General features: G+C 40.9%; 3 protein-coding genes across 3 annotated transcripts in view; all 3 read left to right on the top strand.

Annotated features, from left to right (window-relative positions):
- Positions 1-7,034, top strand: part of rpf2 (ribosome production factor 2 homolog) — a 69,454-nt gene extending 62,420 nt beyond the window's left edge. Inside the window, exons 9-11 of the mRNA XM_033990882.2 lie at positions 4,536-4,638; positions 4,710-4,854; positions 6,593-7,034. Coding sequence (XP_033846773.1) covers positions 4,536-4,638; positions 4,710-4,854; positions 6,593-6,790 — 446 coding nt within the window. The 3' untranslated portion in view covers positions 6,791-7,034. The remainder of the gene's footprint in view (positions 1-4,535; positions 4,639-4,709; positions 4,855-6,592) is intronic.
- A 156-nt stretch (positions 7,035-7,190) lies between these two features.
- Positions 7,191-17,731, top strand: slc16a10 (solute carrier family 16 member 10). The gene is made up of 6 exons (XM_033990878.2): positions 7,191-7,634; positions 12,936-13,080; positions 13,670-14,096; positions 14,953-15,096; positions 15,547-15,775; positions 16,047-17,731. Exons 1-6 carry the CDS (start codon positions 7,325-7,327, stop codon positions 16,265-16,267), a joined length of 1,476 nt encoding a protein of 491 aa, XP_033846769.1. The 5' UTR covers positions 7,191-7,324; the 3' UTR covers positions 16,268-17,731.
- A 226-nt stretch (positions 17,732-17,957) lies between these two features.
- On the top strand, positions 17,958-21,088 carry mfsd4b (major facilitator superfamily domain containing 4B). The gene is made up of 4 exons (XM_033990877.2): positions 17,958-18,230; positions 18,503-18,671; positions 18,739-18,855; positions 19,685-21,088. Exons 1-4 carry the CDS (start codon positions 17,979-17,981, stop codon positions 20,719-20,721), a joined length of 1,575 nt encoding a protein of 524 aa, XP_033846768.1. The 5' UTR covers positions 17,958-17,978; the 3' UTR covers positions 20,722-21,088.
- The last annotated feature ends 307 nt before the right edge of the window (positions 21,089-21,395 follow it).

Here is a 21,395-nt window from a genome sequence, read left to right as displayed (position 1 = left end):
TCTAAATATTTTTATTTTATTTTTGCAAAGCATTTAGAACTACTCTTCTGACATTAATATGAGCAAATACAGCACAGAGGAACAAATCCTCATTGTACAGTGGTACTTTGAGTCACATGGGTCAAATTCAGAAACCCAGCGGTGTTACCCTCGACATTTTAATACCAGAGATGCCCCGAGCGTAAATGCCATTAAAGGAATAAGTCGTTTTCAAAGACGGGGGGCAGTATGTGATCTCCACAGACCTGACTAGTCCCGATTTCTTCCTGTGGGGCTGTCTTAAATAAAAGGTGTTTGTGAATAAACTTCAGACAATAAACGACTTAAAACGTAATATCAAGGATCAAATAAGAGCCATAAGCCCGGAAATGCTTTCAAATGTTATGCAAAGTGTGTTGGATAGGGCTATTCAGTGCGAAACCGAAAATGGTGGACACTTAAAAAACATTATTTTTAAAAATTAGGTCATTTTTACTTCCCCTAGTTTAAGTAGTGATAAGTTAAAGTGTAAGTGAACAATTACAACTGTTTATATAAAATCTCAGAAGGTTCACTTTACCTACTGCTAAAATTTGGTGAGTATAACTTAAGAATTATAGGAGCTATTGAAGATTTAAAAGTGTCAGTGACTTTTGAGCCACCCTGTAGAATGTGTCTAATTTCAAGAGTACTGCTCTCCTCCTTGATCACAGTAGAATAAGTATAACTTAATCATGTGAAAGGGGGATCCAGTAAATAAAAATCAATCTATCAGTGCATCTGTGTGGCAAAAAATTGTTTGGGCATCTATGGTGTAGCGGGTAGGCCAAGAAGCTCACTTGTCCATGGTGATGTCCATGACAGCAGCCGCAATATCCACAGTAGCATCTGCTGGCATTAAGAAAGTACTACATTGAAGCAAAGTATAGTCAGACATCCTTAACTGAAGTATTTTATAAGGATATGAGTGACAGAATTCATTTGATGTCTGATATTCCTGCTATAAGATTTAAATTATCTTGCTACTGGGGGAAAAAAATGACAAAAGTGTGTGCGGCATAGCTGTGCATTAATACTACTACAATACTATGATACTATGCATCTCAGGGGTGTTCATTAGCGAGAAGGCATTTTGGGTAGATCACGTCCCGTCATCCATCCAGTCACATGACTAATATACAGGACAACCAGTCAGATTACACCTGACTCTAGGGCCGTGTCTCAATTCGCCAAATGCACCTTTTGAAGGGTCCCTTCGAAGTACTCTTCAAAGTGTAGTTTGAAGGTTCCGGTTGAGAATCTGCCCTCCTCAGTGTAGTTGCTTGCTGAAGTGGGACAGGTCTACACCACGGACCGCACTTGTACCGCTGTCTTTGAGGGTACGATACGTACATTACATACCTTATTTTTTAATGATGTATGATTTAATAGAAGAAAAGTCAAGATGTCGTCGTCACAGTCGTTTCTTTTTCTTTAAGATTGAATATCAATAGGCAATTATAACGTTCAAGGTGATTTTTTTTCTCATTTGTAGCTACTTCATAACTTTAAAGGGTTAACAAAATATACCTTGTGAAAACGTAATAAGAGACAGAGGTAAAAATATCATTTTCACAGTCATAGTCTATAAACCAGAGAACACTGATTAGTTGTACATAAATATATATTGCAGTTTAAAAATTCGGTATTTTGGCCAGTGTCTACACCACTGTTTCCTTTCTATGCCGTGCCAGTTCTTTCCATATTATTATTGTGAGGGATTTTCTAGCAGTGCAGCGCTACATCAAGCTAGTATCTTGATTACTAATACTAAGGTAAATGACACATGCCCACCAGGGGGTGCAGACCTATGGAATGTACCGGAGCACATGAAGATTTTGTGCACGTCTCAGGACTCTGTTCTGTCCTTTCCGGAGAGTCCGTTGCTTCATTGTTCACATTACCTGTGTGGATCATTAAACCTTCTGACTTTATGTTTCTCTTGGTCTTTGACGCTTACAATAGAAACGGACATTCTTACATTATTCTTATTGCAGTAATAATTTCTAATGATAATAATGTCTTCTTATTGTCTAGCAATAACTGCACATTCCTTTATTCCATATAACTCCCCTCCTTTTTTATCATCAAACACACACATCTTTATTCAGATTTAACAGTTTCATGTCGCACTGTTGTAGATGAGGTAAACCAGTATGAACATTTGAATGTGTATTGCGCAGCGGACTCCATTTTCTTCTGTTTCCTGCGTAGTCGCGGTGCATGATGGGATATAGAAGTGCGTGAAGTGTGCACGCATGCACGCTTCGGCCGTGTCCCAATTCGCCCACCTGGCCTTAGAATCACCATTGGAAGGGCGGTTCGAAGGGCAGTTACGTAATTTCCGGTGCGACAAGGGCTGTCCCATTTCAACCCACCCTACTGAATGCGGCCGAAAACCTGCCCTTCCCTTTGCACCGTTTCCATGGAGATCGGACGTAACCGAAGCGTGCATCCGTGCACACTTCACGCACTTCTATATCCCATCATGCTGCGCAAAAAAGAGAAGAAAATTGAGTCCGCTGCGCAATACACGTTCAAATGTTCATACTGGTTTACCTCATCTACAACAGTGCGACATGAAACTGTTAAATCTGAATAAAGATAAGTACAGGCCGTGTGTTTGATGATTAAAAAGGAGGGGAGTTACATGGAATAAAGGAATGTGGAGTTATTGCTAGACAATAAGAAGACATTATTATCATTAGAAAATATTACTGCAATAAGAATAATGTAAGAATGTTCATTTCTATTGTAAACGTGAAAGACTAAGAGACTGAAACATAAAGTCAGAAGGTTTAATGAGTTCCACACAGGTAATGTGGACAATGAAGCAACGGACTCTGAGGAAAGGACAGAAGAGAGTCCTGAGACGTGCACAAAATCTTCATGAGTTCCGTACATTCCATAGGTCTGCACCCCCTCGTGGGCACGTGTCATTTACCTTAGTGTTAGTAAATCAAGACACTAGCTTGATGTAGCGCTGCACTGCTAGAAAATACCTTATAATAATCAGATGGAAAGAACTGGCACGGCATAGAAGGGAAACAGTGCCCTATACTGTTATTAAAGTGGTGTAGCCACTGGCCAAAATACCGAACCATTAAACTGCAATAATCCCACATATGTACCACTAATCAGTGTTCTCTGGTTTATAGACTATGAATGGTAAAAAATTATATTGTTACCTCTGTCTCTGTTATTACGTTTCACAAGGTATATTTTGTTTTAAGTTATGAAGTAGCTACAATTGAGTAAAAAATCACCTCAAACGTTATATTTGCCTATTGATATTCAATCTAAAACGGAAAGAACGGCTGTGACGACGACATCTTGACTTTTCTTCTATTAAATAATAAATCATTAAAAATAACGTACGTAATGTACGTATCGTACCCTCAAAGACAGCGGTGGAAGTGCGGTCCATGGTGTAGACCTGTCCCACTTCAGCAAGATGGCGGCTACACTGAGGAGGGCAGATTCTCGACCGGAACCTTCAAACTACACTTTTGAAGAGTACTTCGAAGGGACCCTTCAAAGGGTGCATTTGGCGAATTGGGACACGGCCTTCAGTTAGTCCGATCTCCATGGAAACGGTGGAAAGGGAAGGGCAGGTTTGTCGGGCGCATTCAGTAGGGTGCGTTGAAATGGGACAGCCCTTGTCGCGCCGGAAATTACGTAACTGCCCTTCGATGCACACTTCAAATGGTGAGCCTAAGGCCAGTTTGGCGAATTGGGACACGGCCTAGGTCACATCATGGGCGCTGCACACGCATAAACAATCGTGAGTTAGTTTAACCCTATCGCGTCAAATCCTATCGTCGCCGATACAGCGCGGTTGCGGATTTTCCAGCAGCGTAACTTCGCAACCAGTCGTGCTCTCATGTAAATTCTAACGGCGTCTCAAAGTGGAGACATGGGGCTATCCAAATATTTTACCGTTTACGGTAATCTGCCTCTGTTGTCCCTCGAAGGTGGTGAATGAGAGCGCGGGGGCTGTGGGGATTTTCCCAGTCATTTATTCGATGCATAAAATAAAAAATACGGATGGATGTGTAAAATAGAAGTAGTTGTGTGAAAAAATGCAGTAAATTCTGATACTTCGTTTAACATGATTTTTATGGCTATAAAAAAATACAAAACCGTAATCAACATGATTAGCTCTGTTATCGCTTTCAAACAAAAAATGCAATTTTACTCCTGGCTGACTGTCAGAAGCTTCTGCCCGAACTATACATCCCTCACTGATTCCATTCAGTGCAAGTCATCAGAGCAGTAATTATCATTCAAGTAATTATGAACATGTAAGAAGTTCAGTTGTGTTGTGCACTATTATCTCATGACATTGTGCAAGGTACATCAAAATGCACTGTACATGTAAGAATTCATAATACATTTACAAATAAATATATGTTTAACATGTTTGTATTAGGTGGTAGATCTTTCAGACACGATCATTTTAAAAGTAGCTCACATACTGAAAAAGTCTGAGCACCTCTGATGTATCTCATCTTCAGATTTCTTTAGAGGTCCTAAGGTGGATGGAGTGCGTTTAGCAGGATTGGAGCATGTGCTTCACTTCACGGCGCTAGATGGCAGAATATATATGCGAAGCTACAGGTCTGTAACTATCATTGAGATAAGCACATTCTGCTAGCAGTTCTAGAGTAGATTTGATGGTTTGTGTGCAGGTGTATGCTGAAAAAGTCAGGCTGTCGGACGCCAAGGATTGAATTGGAAGAGATGGGTCCCTCATTTGACTTTGTTATGCGAAGGACACACCTGGCCTCAGAACAGCTCTACCAATTGGCTCTACGACAACCCAGAGCTTTGAAGGTAAGCAAGTGGACTATGTATGTGGACTATGTAATCTTTTCTGGTTGTGATAAGCAGTGTTGGGCATCTTACTTCAAAAATGTAATTAGTTATAGTTACAAGTTACTTCTCCCAAAAGGTAACTGAGTTAGTTATGTTAAAACAATAAAAACACAACAGATGTGAACCTTTAACATTTATTTCACTTTAACAGATTGCCACTGTATTGTATTTGTTTACAAGTAAATTATAGAATGTATCAAAAATAAAAAATATATAAAAAATGTTATTTGAAGTGCAAATAAATCAACATGTCATGCAATTTCAGACAACTGTACTTCAAATATTTTCTTCATTATAATACTGAAAAAAATCATTGCAATGTATTGCAAAACTAAGGCATTCAAATGTAAACCATGTAAAATAAGACAAAACCTTTAAGCTTTTCTGGCCACACACTAATTCTCTGCCCAGTATTCAAATATTAATCACTCTCATTTCAGCATAAACTGAACTTTATCCAACTCTTTAACATTCATTAAAAGATTCACACAATCCCTCTAACATGTATCTATTCCGTTATTTATCTATCTATCCATCCAATCAGCTGTCAATGCACGTGTGGACAGGACATCATTTCCCATCATGCATTAAGCGTTTGTAGTGCGTGCATGCACGCTGGCGGTGGAGAGCTGCTGCGCTAGCCTTGCTCAAAAACTTCCCGTTACCGGCGCACAGGTTATGTCAGCGCAAGTCGGTGGCATCTTGGACACAAAACTAACTGGCATGCACCGCGCACCGATCGATGGCGATAGTACCTGCGCCCGCCTCATCTCAAACATGCCTTTTATCTCACCCCGAGCCACGTTGCAGCTCCTCGGCTGAGAGACTCTGATGAAGAGAAGAGTGAACTGAATTAAAAGTAACGCGCCACATTTTATAGTCAGTAACGGTAACGGCGTTAGGACGCTGGGAAAAGTAATTAGATTACTCCTTTAGTGAAAAAGTAACGCAGTTAGTAATGCCATTATAATGTAACTCCGTTATTCCCAACACTGGTGATAAGTCACCTGGAGATGTTATTGCTATGACTGGAATGCTAGCCATTCTGTGGCATTAATCTGTCTCTGCATCTGCCTTCTAATTACAGGTGTTTTTATGGTTGAAAAAAACCCTGAAACACATTTTACAGATTTTTGGAAGTATGAATATAATTTTTCATCCTTAAAACACTTGCCCCTGAGCAGACTGGCGGATGTTGCTGCCATTCAACATAAGCAGACTCATTATACAGCAGTCACTAAACACACTTCCCACTTACTCAGCACAGTCCTATCTATCCATATTTTTGATGAACTATCTCCATATGGCAGGTTACAAAATGTGCAATATTTACCTCAGTCACTAGAGTGCAGCCTTTCCCCAGTCCCTACTAACTCTAAGACATGAGTCAACCAGCGGATATAAATGCATATTCATATTTTATATTATTATTTGCTTATTTGGGTAGGAGTGGGACATGTTCCAATATCTTGAATTTGCTCTCAAACGAAGTGTCATAATACACCAGATTACATGGGCACTGGAGATGTACCGTGCCCAAGGGCAGAACTAACATTTCCTACCCTGCTTAGCTTCTGAGATCAGATGAGAGAGGGCATTCTCAAGATGGTGTATTGTTATAATGTAACATGATAAATACTTTGAAGTGAGATCGTACAAAGGGGAAAACCTGTTTTTGTTTTCCTGTTTATTTCAGCCTAAGAAAAAGAAGAATATTTCCCATGATGCTTTTGGCACCAAGTTTGGTCGTGTGCACATGCAGAAGCAGGATCTATCAAAACTTCACACACGGAAGATGAAAGGTCTGAGGAAAAGGAGGGCTGAGGCAGGAGCCCAAGATGAGAGTGCAGCCCCAAAGTCCTTAAAGAGAGCTGAGGACTCAAACTGCTTATGAGCCCACAATTGACATAAGAACACTCTGTGGATGACAATAAACTGAATTTAAACTTTTCTAAATATTCAAGTTTATAGTTTTATTCTAACACTGTTGCCTAAGTCACCAGCTTTAGGAAATTTGTCAGTTTGTGCTTTCTACCCTCACAATTCTGCTACTCACTGTGGCTCTTAAATCAAAGTGTTTTTGTGCTTAAGATGGAAGTGTTTTTTATCTCCTAATAAACCAAATGACTGATGTAGGTGAGCAATTTTATTTTATTTTTTAAAGCAGATCAAAGTCTTAAGCAGAGCAATTAGTTTGGAGCCATTATCACTAGCCAATCAGATCCAAGGCGCTACGTAGCCACGCCCCCTCGGTCTATTTATACGTTGCCACAGCTGTTTTTTTCTTTTGACAGTTTAAAAAAAGATGAATCTCAGCAACTGAAAGTGGACTTCGCCCAGCGTAGTGCTGTACTCTCGGGCGTAAATTGTATATCGAAAGTTGCGACTGTACACTTCAGTAACTTTGGTTCTGTCATATACATAAATAATGACTGAAGGGAACGGACTTCCTGAACACTCAGCCGCGCAGAATGAAGCCCCCGCCGGGTCTTCAGCGGAGGAGAAGCCGGAGGAGAATGGAGATGGAAGGGTGAGCGTCCCGGGAGATGAAGTGACTGACCCCGGAGCGGAGAAGGAGTTTGTGCACCCTGAAGGCGGCTGGGGGTGGGTGGTCATGCTGTCTGCCATGTGGTGCAATGGCTCTGTGTTTGGCGTGCAGAATGCCTTTGGGATTCTATTCCTGTCCCTTCTGCAAGAGTTTGGCTCTGAAAAAGACGAAGACCTCAGATTCAAGACAGGTAAGGCTTCATCATTCCCCACATGCATCTGCTTAAAGTGCTGCTCCTACAGAATGGAAAACACACACACACACACATAATTTCCAAGAAGTTCTTAAGTTTTTCAAGAAAAGTTTGTTTTTGACGTGGAATTGAAGCAGTAACCCAGCACAAAAGCACGTTTAAAGTCTTGCCACACATCATACGGTATAACATTACATATTGGCCCATACCTACTTTTTCAGCAAGGCTAAGCTAAATTCATACACTGAGACGGAATCAGCTAGCAGGTAATTTGATCACTTATTTCCGGGCGAACGTAACAGAAAAAGTGCGGCATGGGCAAAATGTAAGTTAAGGGGAATCCCGGAGAAAAGTTAATGTGCAAATCAAAGTCTCAATAATGTTGCATTCTAATGTGTTAATATCCTCATACAGATATTATAAGCATTATAAGCTTACAGTAAAGATGAATGGCCCGCTGCTGGAGCCCCGATGCCCACCACCCCAGCCCCCAGCACCCCGTCCCACCCAGACGCACACACAAGGTTTTCTACTATGGGTTATTTTGTGTGGATTAAAGGCCAAAGCAGTAGGCAACTTTGCCCAGTACTGTTATGTTGAAACTTGTTGAAGTGTCACATGATTCGAGAGTGCGTGTGAAAATCAGGGACTGATACCATTTTTCCTTGAATTGACGCGACTCTGAAAAGTGCCCGAGCGGGGTGAGAGGCGGACCAAGTTGTTCCATGGCTTGGATATTGTGGGATCCAAACATCTGGAACTGACTGGGACTGAGTAGTATAGAGACAAAGCTACAGCTGAACTGCATCTCACACACACCTGCTTGTATTCCAGATTGTTAACTTTACTCATATATATTTGATACTACAAGTGATGTCAAAAAATCAACACAAGGCTCGTACATGTGAAGCAATATTTCAAAGCTATGATTCTAATTTGCTGCGATATGGCATTTTTTTTTTTAGCTTGGTTTATAATATATCTGTAATTACCTCATATCCACATGAAATACTGCTGCTAAGTACAACATCTGTGTTTGCAAGTGGATAAGACTAAATTAGCAGACATTGTTTCAATAACATAAGTGATGATGTTATTAAATCAAACATAGGCCTAGTGGAATTGAGTATTAGCCTGAGCTGGAATTTTGTAAATTGAAATTATGAATCCAGTAGATACTATATTTGTTCTCTTTAAATTGTTCCAGTATACTCAATACATTTCTATGCCCTACTTCTAAAATTTTGCCATTATCAAATTAGAGACTGCGATCGCTTCCCATAGGCGATGAGTGTTATCGTTCAACCTTGAACCTGCTCTTCACAACAGGTTTACTTTGGCTAAGGTCTAAATAAACACCAGTGTGGTCCAGGCTCCTGTGGTGGCCCTAAGGGCCAAGTAACACCAACAAAATCAGATTTTAACAAAAAAGAACAAAAACTACCAATTGACATTTGAAATATTATGGTAATGGTAAGATGCTGCATACATGTTTATATTCATTACATACACTGCTAATTCTAAATAACTAGGCTACATCTTTCTGAAGAGCTTGAACAAATCCCCATCTAATTGTATCCAACACAAATGAAATGGATTAATGTGTGAGCACATTATGAGTGGTTGCATGTTTTGACTTTCTTGATAAGACCTGCCCTTTAGTACTACATGGTTAATAGGAGACCATCTATTAGAGGACTGCTTTTTGGACCTGCTGGTGATCAGCTGATCATAGTCCACAATATTCATCCCTTGTGTGCCTCCTTCCCTCGCCTGTTGTCTGTTGTGATAGTGAATGGACATCTGTATCAGACATAGACCTGCACGCTTCCAGCAGCCTCTGTGTGCTCATGCTGAGACCAGAAAGTATGTTTCATATGGTGTGTGACACAAGAGGGTCTAAAATCTTTCATTTAGAATTCTTTTAGTGTTTCCTGCAGCCTCACTGGTGTGCACATGAATATGTATGTTGATAGTGAGCAGGGTTGTACCCTGCCCTCCAGAATAAAAGTGTATGGGATGCACTTTGAACCACTGTGTTTGCTCTTAGGCACATGTGGACTGACTTTGTACACACTTGAATCATGTTTCTTTTTCTTTGTGTATCAGAGTGAAAACTCACAATGTGGTAGAGAGAAACATGCCATGATCCAATGGCAGGCATGGATGTTGGGGTGTGGGTGGGGTTCTGGCAACGGGGCTATGATTGTGGTCAGCAGATCAGGGATGAGAATGTGGATCTCACTTGCAGGGGCTGTGGATATGTTGCCCTTTGACCCTGTAGCTCACACAATAGTAAATCTTTGACAGTTTATTGCTGGCATTTTACCCAGAAAGCGGCATGTGACGATTCTTCATTACCCCACATCACCTGAGTAGAAATGGCCCCAAAAACTTCATGTAGATGCAGACACTTATTATACTATTATAATATCACTATACACTTATTATTGCTTTTGAGACACCCTTCCCCTCCTCCTTTCATTCAAAGCATTCACTTTCCACTAGAATGGACAGATGTGGTTTAGGACCATCTCTTAAGTTTGGACCTGAAATGGGGCGGACAAAGATTCCACCAATCAAAAAGCAGCGTTGCCCTCTCCCTTGACTCCCCTCCCCACTAACAGCTCTCATCTGGAGCTCCTTAGGCCTGGGTATGAGCAGCAGAGCATGTGTTTTCCTCCACACTTTTATGCAAAGTCATAAATTATATTCCCCCCACCACCTTCTCATTTGCGCCCTGTATCGAGCAGAACATTCTTTCTCTTTGGCTGAACTATGAGGGGCCAGAGCTAGACTACATACTGTCCCATAGCAAGCGGGGTACGTTGGGGGGTTCTCAATCTCTAGTCATGGTTCCTCTTTCCAACCCAATCAACCAACAAAGGAGATCACTGTCTTCGCTTTGGCTAATAAATTAGATTTTATTTATGCCAGATGCCTTTCCTGAATCTTCTACCCCCTTGTAACTTGATTTGGAACTAGCTCTAAATTATGTTGGCCTGTAAGTGTTTGCGATGAATGATGTAGAATGGTAAAGAAAACAAGGATACTGTAGCTGCAGGAGGACACATTTGGGAGAAGTGATTATATTTGACCTCTCTATAAATGAGTGCTAGATATTTGGGATCAGTTTATTGTTGGATTTAGTAGTTTTAGAAAAGAAGTTAAAATTACTCATTTTTTGCAGAAGCTGCTACTCTGTATCTTCACCTCTAAGAACTATGCACTAAGAAAAAAAGCCTAAAATCTGTAATATTGTAGTGTGTTTGTGTAATCCAAATATGATCTTTTACTATGGACCTGTAATCCCTAGGTGTGATCAATAGTCGAAGAAAAATTCAAATCTGTCAACTGGTCAGAACGTTTTTTGCATAATCATTTAGACCCCTAATGGGTGCTCTCAAACCTATTGACATACTGCTTAGCCCTAGTGTCTTCCTTGTTTAGATTTAGGTCTGAGGATGGAGTTGTATACATAGGAGATAGATGTTGTCTAAGGCCCTCATTCCTGTTCAAAGATGGATTGTCTTTCTTAACAAAAATTGCTTCTTTAACTCCTCTCTCCAACCATTTTTTTTCTTTGGCTAAGATATGTACTTCACTATCTTCACCATACCCCAGATTGAGATCCCCAGTTGCTCTTGTATTGATACATTTTCTTATGGAGTGGCTGTTTTGTTTCTCCAATATAACACTCACTGCAGTCTTAACTGCTCATCTGAGCGACTTCTTCAGTTCTGGTTGGACTGCTGATGGATAAAACATCAAAGACCTAGCCAACAAACGGGAAACAGTGTAGCTCCTCCCTTCAGATAGATATAAAGCAGTGTCCATCAGCAATCTGACCAGAACTGAAGAAACTGCTTGGATGAGCAGTGAAACATCTTCACTCAAAAAAACCTTTTGTCCAATTGAGAGAATTTAATTTTTCATATACAATGTTTGGAATAATATGTGCTTTTAATAAAATGTTCTGACTACAAATTCCATACAAAATATTTTTTTTGTAAAAAAGGTTTCACTCACCTGCTGATCCCTATTATCCTATATGTAAACTGCCTAAAAATAAAATGTATATGTCTCTTTTCACAAGTTTAAACTGTTTATGTTCACTGTAGATACTCTAGCTCAGCAATAGAACCTGTGGTGGAGCTGCTCTGTCTCTGGTGTATGCACCCTTTGTTTGCTCAGGGTGACACTAATGGCACCCCAGCACCTGTCCTACCACCAATTTGGCCTTAGTGTTAACCTGGTGCACAGATGCTCTCACGACAATAAGACGAGATACAAGATTGTAGAGATTCTATTGCATCAACAAACTACTGAAAAATCACTATGAAAAACTCTGTCAATAAACTGAAGACAAAATTCACAATTCATTGTTGGTGCAATTGTATCAGGCACTAGCAAATATAAATGTTAATGTGGGACACTTAAATCCCTTATTTTAACAAAAGGTTTGTGAAGAAAACTTGTACCTGCTCAGTATAAAAAAAAAACTAAACTATAGTGTTAGTGTTGGCATAAAAAGTCATGATATAATAAAGCTTCTTGGAAAAATGGTCTGACACCTTTTGTGCCAAATATTTTGGTCATGTTTCAAAAGAAGAAAACAAATTAGCAGATGGAATCCATGGTGACTGTACTGAAACAGAAAAAGGCTTTTAAGCCCTCCCCTTTTTTTAGACCCCTGAGATCACCATTTTAAATATTCTAGAGAATAAATACATGTTTATTTATTGTATGTAAAAATGTACAAGTAATGCATAATTGTTCAAAAAAAATCTTGATGTGGTCATGCTTTTGATGCTGGCTAGAGAATGCAATAAATAAGTCAGAAAGCACTTCCTTCAGTAGTTATTTATATTTTGGGAAGTGGTGAGCAGTAGCAGTAATGCTCATATACACTCAAACTGAAATGTTATAGGCCTTGCCCTGAACTCATTCAGAGCAAGGTGGGCCCTTCCTGTTGTTTCATATTTTCAGGCCATGTGACATCTTGTCCTGCATTGAGGACATCTACAATACAAAGCTGGACAAAAAAAGCCACAAAGATAAACAACTCAAGTGTGATTAATGTGAGGAAACTCAGTCCCAGTATCTGCAAGTAGTACTAGTATAATGAGCCTGTTAGTACCTGTGTGAGTGAGTACCAGTGCTGAGTAACTTGTCCTGTGTGTCTGTCACATACGTAGTGAGCATTTGATTGGCCCCTAAGCACAGGAGGCAATGGACGGTGGTTGTGATTGGACAATTTGACATTTTGTGACTCTAATGGTGTGTGTTTGTGTGAAGCCTGGGTGGGTTCCCTGTCCATGGGCATGATCTTCTTCTGTTCTCCAATTGTGAGCGTGTTCACCGACCTGCTGGGCTGCCGGGTCACAGCTGTTGGTGGCGCTGCAGTTGGACTCGTAGGACTCCTTGCCAGCTCCTTTGTCACGTAAGCCACACACATCATTATCTGTCTCATATTATACATAAAGAATATTGTGAGCTTTAGTACAATTTAAGGTACAGTATTTCAGTGGGAATTCTACCCTGCTAAATATTTGAGTATGTTCAACAGAATGTATCAGCATCTCTGTGTTAGGATCAGCTCCCAGACAGCCTCATAAGTCCTGAGACTAGAACCGTTTAGCACCATCTCTTCATTTCCAGGGATTCTATACGTCCTTGCTTCTACATGTCAGAATATCCATACCCTCACACACACAAAGGTAGCCCCTGAACCGCCCTCACATATATGCTCAACAAATGACACCTTATCAAATGCTCCTCACCATTGGGCTCAGGGCATTCAGTTTTCAACCTGAAGTTAAACCACAAAAATGTGAGACATGACTGTAAGATATTACTCACTTTCTATTTCCAAACCATGAATTCTTCAGTATATGATCTCACATTTAGTAGGCAACCTCTCTGATGTGATTGAATAGTAATATAAATTGTGTTTTTTATTTTATCTATTTCTAAAGGGAGCTTCCCAGAATTATGCAACCCTAGAACTTGGTTTATTTTTGTGTCTGCAGGTCGCTGGGCTTCATGTACTTCACTTACGGAATAGTGTTTGCATGTGGCTGCTCATTCGCCTACCAGCCAAGTCTGGTGATCCTGGGGCACTACTTCAAGAAGCGCCTGGGCCTGGTGAATGGCATAGTGACGGCAGGCAGCAGTCTGTTCACCATCACTTTGCCCTTCATTCTTTCTTGGCTGCTTGAGAAGGTTGGCCGTCAGCACACCATGCGAGTCCTCTGCATCCTCATGTTTGTGCTCATATTAGCTGGCTTTACCTACAAACCCCTCATGCCTGCGAAAACCAAGAAGCGCACTGGCAGCCGGTGTCCACGCATGGGACAGCTCTTCAATGTCAACATCTGGAAATCCCTTGGTTATCGGATTTGGGCCTTCGGGGTGCCAGCCGCACTCTACGGATACTATGTGCCTTATATTCACTTGGTAAGCTCCTTTTTATACAAGTCATAGCTCATGAGAGACTGGAGCAGGTGTTGTGTTGGGGAACGTGGTGACTTGGCCCCTGCCAAACAGCAGCAGTTTAGAGCTAACACTCTGCTCTCCAGCTGTTCGTTCCCAGTATCTCAATGTCATGTTTTTTTTTCAATGGTGTGAAGATGTTTTGAAGACAAGGCAAAGGTCACCCAAAGGCTTCACAACAGTCACTCAATCAAAACAAACCAGAGGAGTTTCAGTCTACTGGTTATTTCAGACTTCACAGCAGTGCAGGACGCACGTCAGCAATCAAGGTTCACGCTGGCTAATTGCTTTAGCATTGATCCAACATATATAGTCACATTTTACGTGTTAATGTTTATGGCAGATTGATGAAGTCACTATAATAATTATTCCAACTATCATTGTGTTATTATTAATTATTAATGTTGCTCACATGACAATCACACATTAATGACATTTTCCAAGACCCAAATGCTGAAGCAGAAAGGGAAGGAAGCCCAAACACATGCACTACTTGTTTTTAGCTCCTTGACATTTGCTGAGTGCTTCCTGTTGAAGTGCTGATTTGTGGAGCTCTCAGCCTTCCTCTTTTCAAACAGTTTGTAGTAAGCAGTCACAGGAGCAACGTCTTGTAGGTCTATAAGCACTCCTTTCCAGACATTGTTCTAAACTGATAAGGTGTACCTAATTATATATGTGTCTGCTCACCTTGGTGCACTGGAGAAAGATTCAGGGCATGCTTTATCCACAGAAGAACAGTCACATTGAACAGCTGCATGTGACATGCATTTGGACACATTTTTGTCATATCTCTAATCCCAAAGTGCCCATGTGTTCACAGATGAAGCACGTCGAGGAGCGTTTTGGTAAAGATGCCAACAAAGAGGTTCTGCTCATGTGTATAGGCATTACATCCGGAGTGGGTCGACTCATTTTTGGTAGAGTGGCTGACTATGTGCACGGGGTCAACAAGGTTTACCTGCAAGTGAGTGTTTGTAAAACCAAACTGAATAATCAGTTAACACATGCACTAAATCACTAGCTAATGGTAGCCTACATTCATTAAACTGGTGACATATGCACACTAAACTGGTGGCTAAGTATTTCACTAGCATGTTATTTGACAAAAATGACAAAAACATGATCAAAGAAGTATTATTGTCAGTGTTTTTTAAATGGTTATGGGTAAGTTAAGGTTAACATATACACTTGCTGCTGGGGCAACCTGTCAAATAGTGGGTTAAGGTGCTGGAGGGGGTTGCAGATTGTGTACATTTATGACATTTCTATAACATTTATCATCTTCAGATTATTAATCCACCTAAAACTATTGTTGTTTGGGTAACATTTGATATGAATTTGTGAAACAGAACCTAAAACTCATACAGTCTTATGCACACTAAAATACATAAACAAATGTTAATATGCGCCACAGGTCTCCTCTTTTCTGGTAATTGGGGTCATGTCTATGATGATCCCTCTGTGTGATATCTTCGGGGGACTCATTGCTGTCTGTCTGCTCATGGGGCTCTTCGATGGTTGCTTCATTTGCATCATGGCACCAATAGCCTTTGAGCTGGTAGGGCCGGATGACGTGTCTCAGGCCATTGGCTTCCTATTGGGCCTCATGTCAGTGCCCATGACTGCAGGACCCCCCATAGCAGGTAACCCCACTAAAGCTGTACAGCTGTACAAACAAAAATTTGGTTGATCCATCTGACTACACCATGTTTTTGTTCCTTCCTACATAAAGAGAAACAGTGTTTGTTCTCTTATAGGGGTTAATACTATTATCACATGGGATAGCTGATGGGTCATATTTGTTTTCAAATGTGTAACCTCTATTTGAGTAACAATGATATGAGACAAGGCTCGTAAGTGAGCTTTTTGTTCAGGATACTAGGTGAGGTTAAGATAATTTTCTGTGTGCTTCAGGCTTTCTGAGGGACCGACTTGAGAGCTATGACCTGGCCTTCTACCTTGCTGGCATCCCCCCAATGGTGGGTGGGGCTGTGCTGTGCCTCATCCCATGGGTGGAGGCTCGCCGAAGGCGACAGGAGGCTCAAGCCCAGGAGAGAGATGTCTCCCAGAAGATGCTGGACTCAGAAAAGGCTCAGGGAGATGATGACCCCAGATCAGGAGAGTCTGTCCTGTAGACAGACTATAACTGGGAACACCTTAGTGCTTCATGAGAACATGATTTCAATCACAAAGGAGGAGTCTCAAACTGACTGAAGTCAATTTTCTTTTTGACGTGGAGACTTGTACATTTAAATTGTGTCCAATGGGAAGGAGCTCAGAGGCTAATGTTTCCTACAGCACCTACTCTATACAATCCTGTTTATTTTATAACTGTATAATTAGTTAACTGATTGCATACTATGTCAACTTAATTTATAAGTAAGTTAAATAGTTTACTAAATTGTATTCTCAATACATCAACTTTTCATTAAGCATCATTAACACAACAGGTAGGCTACAGCTATATTGTATTAAGCAAACAAAGTGCAAAGTTGCACTAAGCTTAGGGCTTGGCCCGGACTAGTCCTAAGTGACATAGACATTGACATATTATGACTTGACTATGACACTGGTGTTAATCAATTATTTTAATACATTTTTACAGATTTCTAATGCATTGGGATCGACTAAACCTTCGTGAGCCATTATCCACAGATGGAGGAGACTCTTCACAGAACTGGCTCACTTAAATAATTTCTTTAGTTGATAGGCTAAGTCCTAATGTAGTTCACTGATCCTGCCCCATGTCTGACTTTATACTGTTCCTTCCCATGACCATATGATGAGTTAGTTTGACTAGATGCCAAAACACCAACAGTGTAATTCTACTCTTGGCAGTTCCTTTGGAGGGCAAAAGTGGGCTCAACCCAAATATAGATAGTGTTATTCTCTTATTCACAATTCTGATATGTGCCCATTTAAATAATCTGGTTGTGTTTGTTTAATATTAAAAAGTAAGCTACAGTCACAGCACTGTGTAACCTATGTGAGTGCATAATATTCCGTAATTTTAAAGCACTTAATATGGGATTGATCATCAGTTGGACTTTAACCGCAACAGTATTTCTACACAAATTTATATGTGTATATTAAATGTAATATGGGATTCCTTTTTTATTACAAAATAATACATTGTAAACCACAGGATTGTAGTTCTAGGACACATTACCTGTAATAGGCAGTTGCAGATCATGTATAGTGTTAAAGCCTTCTGCCCTTTAATCACATGATATGAGTCTTATCTGTACATTTTATTTCTCTGTGCTCCTGTGAAGTCCAAAGTGCAGCAGACTGTGAGCAGATCTGTCTCCATCTGCTGGCCTGGGAAACTCTTGCCTTTCACAGATCCCTCACGGCCTGAACCTCTCTCTGCTTTAATGTTGGATTGACTTGACTGTGCTGTAACCAAAGTGCCTCATATATCTTCTTATTCCAGAGAACTGGAAGGCCTGAGACGTCTTATTGCGTTGTGTATGATGTTAATGTTTTATTGTCATGTTTTTTTTTCTGGAGAGGCTTACTTTTGATATACCTGTCTTTTCTGAAAACATGTTTCAATTCATATTTTCATATTTTGAGCCCAGTAAAATGATTTACATTATCTGTGTCTTTGTCATCTTTCTCGTCATCGTCTCGTGTTAGAGTTTTAACTCTGTCTTCATTGCACTTGGGACTGCCCAACGTAGCACTGTGGTGTGATCTATTTTTTATTTTTATTTTCTAATGAAGCGAAGTTCAAGTGCGGAAATTACCATGGATAGATCATCCCACCCAGGGATGACCCGTGATGTTATCATATTACGTTACGTGCGTGATTTTGAAGTGTGACCCTTTTGGCTCGCCATAATGGCTCAACCAATGGATATCGCCGCGAAACACAAGCACGTCCGTTTCGCTGCGATGGAGGACGAAAATGATGATCAGGGGGATGACACACTGCTTGACAGGTGTAAAGACAAAGACAGAAGGCTTAACATTGCGTTTAGCAACCTTAAGAGAAGTTCCAGAGCGGCGGGCCGAGAGTCTGCGGAGGAGAGCAGTGCCGGCGGAGGTCGCTGGCTCACTACCGCTGCTCTATGCGCTTCTTTCTTAGGGCTGGTAACTATCATAATGACTAATTACTTTTGTTGTCATTTTCTTTTAATTGATGCTACTGTAGGCTAGGTATAACCTCCAATTTCAAAGTAAACCCATAAAACCATAAGAAAGCCAACGCTAGCTTGTTGGGATTTATTTCAGTTTCTATTGCCTCTGTGTAATAAAACGGCACCATCAGCTAAAATTTAAACTGTATGAGTTGCATTGTTGTCGTCGTTTGTAACTTACATCTTTTTTTGAATTGTATTTGTGCCCTTTTTTTCGTTTTGCAGGGGATGAGTATTGCAGTTATTGGTCCCACGTTTGAGGATCTGGCTATGAATGTTCACAAAAACATCAGCAACATCTCATACATATTTGCAGGCCGGTCTGCTGGGTACATTGCTGGGTCCATGCTGGGGGGCGCACTCTTGGACTGTATGAACCCTTACCTGCTGCTAGGTAATACTGTCCACATCGTGCACCATGTATGCCCTCTGTATACCATTAACTGGAGCTGTTTCTTCAGGGCTGTCCATGCTGCTGACAGCATTAGGGATGTGTGCAATTCCACTATGCCGACAGGCGCTGCTCCTTACCGGCTTCATGGCGTGCATTGGCATCTCCATGGGTATCCTGGACACAGGTGTAGTCAAGTACTCTGTACTTTAATGCCTGCTAAACCTTTACTTCACTTAATTTGTTTTATATTGATGGAAAATTCTGTACAGCCTTTTAGAGAGGTAGGGGGCTTTAGATGACACGGCCAAACTTGCTTATGAATCTGTGTAGAATGTCTTATTTGGCTGATTAATTGTTTATGGGTAATATAACCAACACCCCATAATAATATAATAAGTGTCCACCATCAAAGAGTTCAGACTGACCAACTCCTCTTTAGGATCACTCTTTAACCTAGTTTTATGGTGCCATTATATTTGATGAGTCTCTAAACTATTGTTTATTTTGTGTGTGATCGTTATTTTGATAAATATCAGTCACCTCTGTACATCACTCCTTGTCACCTTCAGAAGGAGTAATTGTTATTTCCCATAAGTTCCAACTTTGAAAATGTATGTGTGGGAAATGCCAGTGCAATGCATGCTAATCTGTAGAGGAGAGTTCTGTGTGAAATTGTGTCAAAAGCTGCAGTTGGATCGAGAAAGTTAAGAATTGAGGGACCACAGTCGAACACTAGGAGATACTGTTTGTGAGGAGATGAGTTTGGAGTTTAGGGCTACCAAGCACTGTTAACCTACAGCCACTTTGCCTCTGCCCAGGAATCACAAATGGCTATATCTATTTTATAATGCCCCTGTCAAATACATACATAAACAATAAAAATTGTAGATATGAAGAAGCAAATAATCCAAAAATAATGCATAAATATTATCAGACAAACAGTATTCATAATGGGACATTTTTGGTGTATTTATCTGCCCATTTGTAATGACTACTGTTTGTGTGGTCCTTAGGTGGGAACGTGCTGGCACTGAGCACCTGGGGAGAGCAGGCAGGCCCCCACATGCAGGCGCTTCACTTTAGTTTTGCAGCTGGAGCTTTGGTGTCACCAGTCATTGCTCAGCTCTTGTTTGGGGGCTCTCGAAACACTAGTTCAGTGGCTAAAAATGTCACAGCCCAAGTGCACAGCCCTGTGAAGGCTATCCAGAGCTGGACCGCCTTGCGTTCCATGTGGGCTTATGTGGTCATCGGTCTGTTTGTCTTCCTCTCAGCACTGCTTTTCTTTGGGATGTACTGCTGCGCCACTGGATCACGGGACAGAGCCCACTCGGTGTCGGAAAAACCCCAGGTGGCCAAATACCACACAGCCATTGTGGTCCTGCTCTTCTTATTCTTTTTCGCCTATGTGGGGGCAGAGGTAGCATATGGCTCCTTCATATTCACCTTTTCTAAAGATCTAGTGCGACTGGAGGAAGCTGAGGCAGCTGGAATCAACACTCTGTTCTGGGGGAGTTTTGCGGCATGCCGTGGTCTGGCCATTCTTCTTGCGTCATGTTTGTTTCCTGGGACTCTCATAACTCTTAGTCTGGTGAGCTGCTGCATTTCCTCTCTGCTGCTTAGCTTGTTCCCTCTCCACAGAGCTGTGCTGTGGGCTGGCACTGGTCTGTATGGTGCTTCTATGGCAGCAGTTTTCCCCAGTGGACTGTCGTGGGTGGAGCAATACACGCCTGTGACTGGACATACAGCAGCTGTGCTGGTAGTTGGTGCTGCATTGGGAGAAATGGTGCTACCTGTTCTTCTGGGTTTCCTCATGGGGCGAGTTAGCGGTGAGCCACTGTTAATGTACCAAGCTCTAGCCTGTGCCATCTTCTGCTCCATCCTCTTCCCTGCAATGTACCGGCTGGCTGTAGCCTCTGGATCTCGCACCCAGGGTGATGATGGGGACAAGGAGTTTTACCAAGCACTGTTGCAGCCCGAGCCTGAGGACTTTGAGGTTTTTGAGATGGACACTTCTCTGAGCTCTCCAAACTGGGATGACCACAGAGAATGACACCAAAGAGACAGCTTGGACAGATGGAGCAAAGGAGAAATTGAACCCAAAGAGCAGATTGAATGTTTGCCTTGTGAATTTTAAATTCCCAGCTCCTGTCTTGTACTCAAATTCTGTATTCTCTAAACATCGGTATGGAGAGCCTCTTGGAGTACACAGGGCCACACACACTTCACATTGGTAAAGTTTTTGGAATTGTGTAATAATTCATTTACAATGACTTAAGAGAAAACTTAATTTTATCTGGTGAGAATAGTTTTAGAAATCCATCTTTCATGATTGGATCATCAGCTTAGGGTCTCATGTCTAGGTGTCTCTTCTGCTTGAAATACTAATTAAATGTATATAAAACAATTCTGTCCTTAAAATTCCCCTTGATCTTGCGGTAAGGGATTAGAGGACGAAAAATATATATAAAAGGATTGGAAGGTGTATATTTTTTGTATTTTACAATTACAAAAATACTTTAATTTATTGTTATTATTCTTAAATTTTATTTATCTTGGTTAAAGCAAGTGAATGGACTGGACCATGCTTTTCCTAGTAACAAGCAGTCCACTAATGGTCACAATTGTAGTTATTTAAGGCATAACAGCTTACTTAAACATCTGTGGGTAGTAGAGCTTCGCAAAAAGTTTTTGATTGCAACAAAATATTGATTTTAACATTTTTAT

This window comes from Periophthalmus magnuspinnatus, chromosome 24 (assembly GCF_009829125.3).
Source record: "Periophthalmus magnuspinnatus isolate fPerMag1 chromosome 24, fPerMag1.2.pri, whole genome shotgun sequence".
Lineage (NCBI taxonomy): Eukaryota > Metazoa > Chordata > Actinopteri > Gobiiformes > Gobiidae > Periophthalmus > Periophthalmus magnuspinnatus.
The sequence above is the reverse complement of the archived record's forward strand: the minus strand, read 5'-3'. Positions and strand labels throughout refer to the sequence as shown.

Excerpts from the sequence above, each read along its gene's own strand:
- slc16a10 (XM_033990878.2), top strand. The coding sequence starts at position 7,325 with ATGACTGAAGGGAACGGACTTCCTGAACACTCAGCCGCGCAGAATGAA. Across the intron at positions 13,081-13,669 it reads CTTGCCAGCTCCTTTGTCAC|GTCGCTGGGCTTCATGTACT; the intron begins GTAAGCCACACA and ends TTGTGTCTGCAG. Across the intron at positions 15,776-16,046 it reads TGCAGGACCCCCCATAGCAG|GCTTTCTGAGGGACCGACTT; the intron begins GTAACCCCACTA and ends TGTGTGCTTCAG.
- mfsd4b (XM_033990877.2), top strand. The coding sequence starts at position 17,979 with ATGGCTCAACCAATGGATATCGCCGCGAAACACAAGCACGTCCGTTTC. Across the intron at positions 18,231-18,502 it reads GCGCTTCTTTCTTAGGGCTG|GGGATGAGTATTGCAGTTAT; the intron begins GTAACTATCATA and ends TTCGTTTTGCAG. Across the intron at positions 18,672-18,738 it reads GAACCCTTACCTGCTGCTAG|GGCTGTCCATGCTGCTGACA; the intron begins GTAATACTGTCC and ends CTGTTTCTTCAG.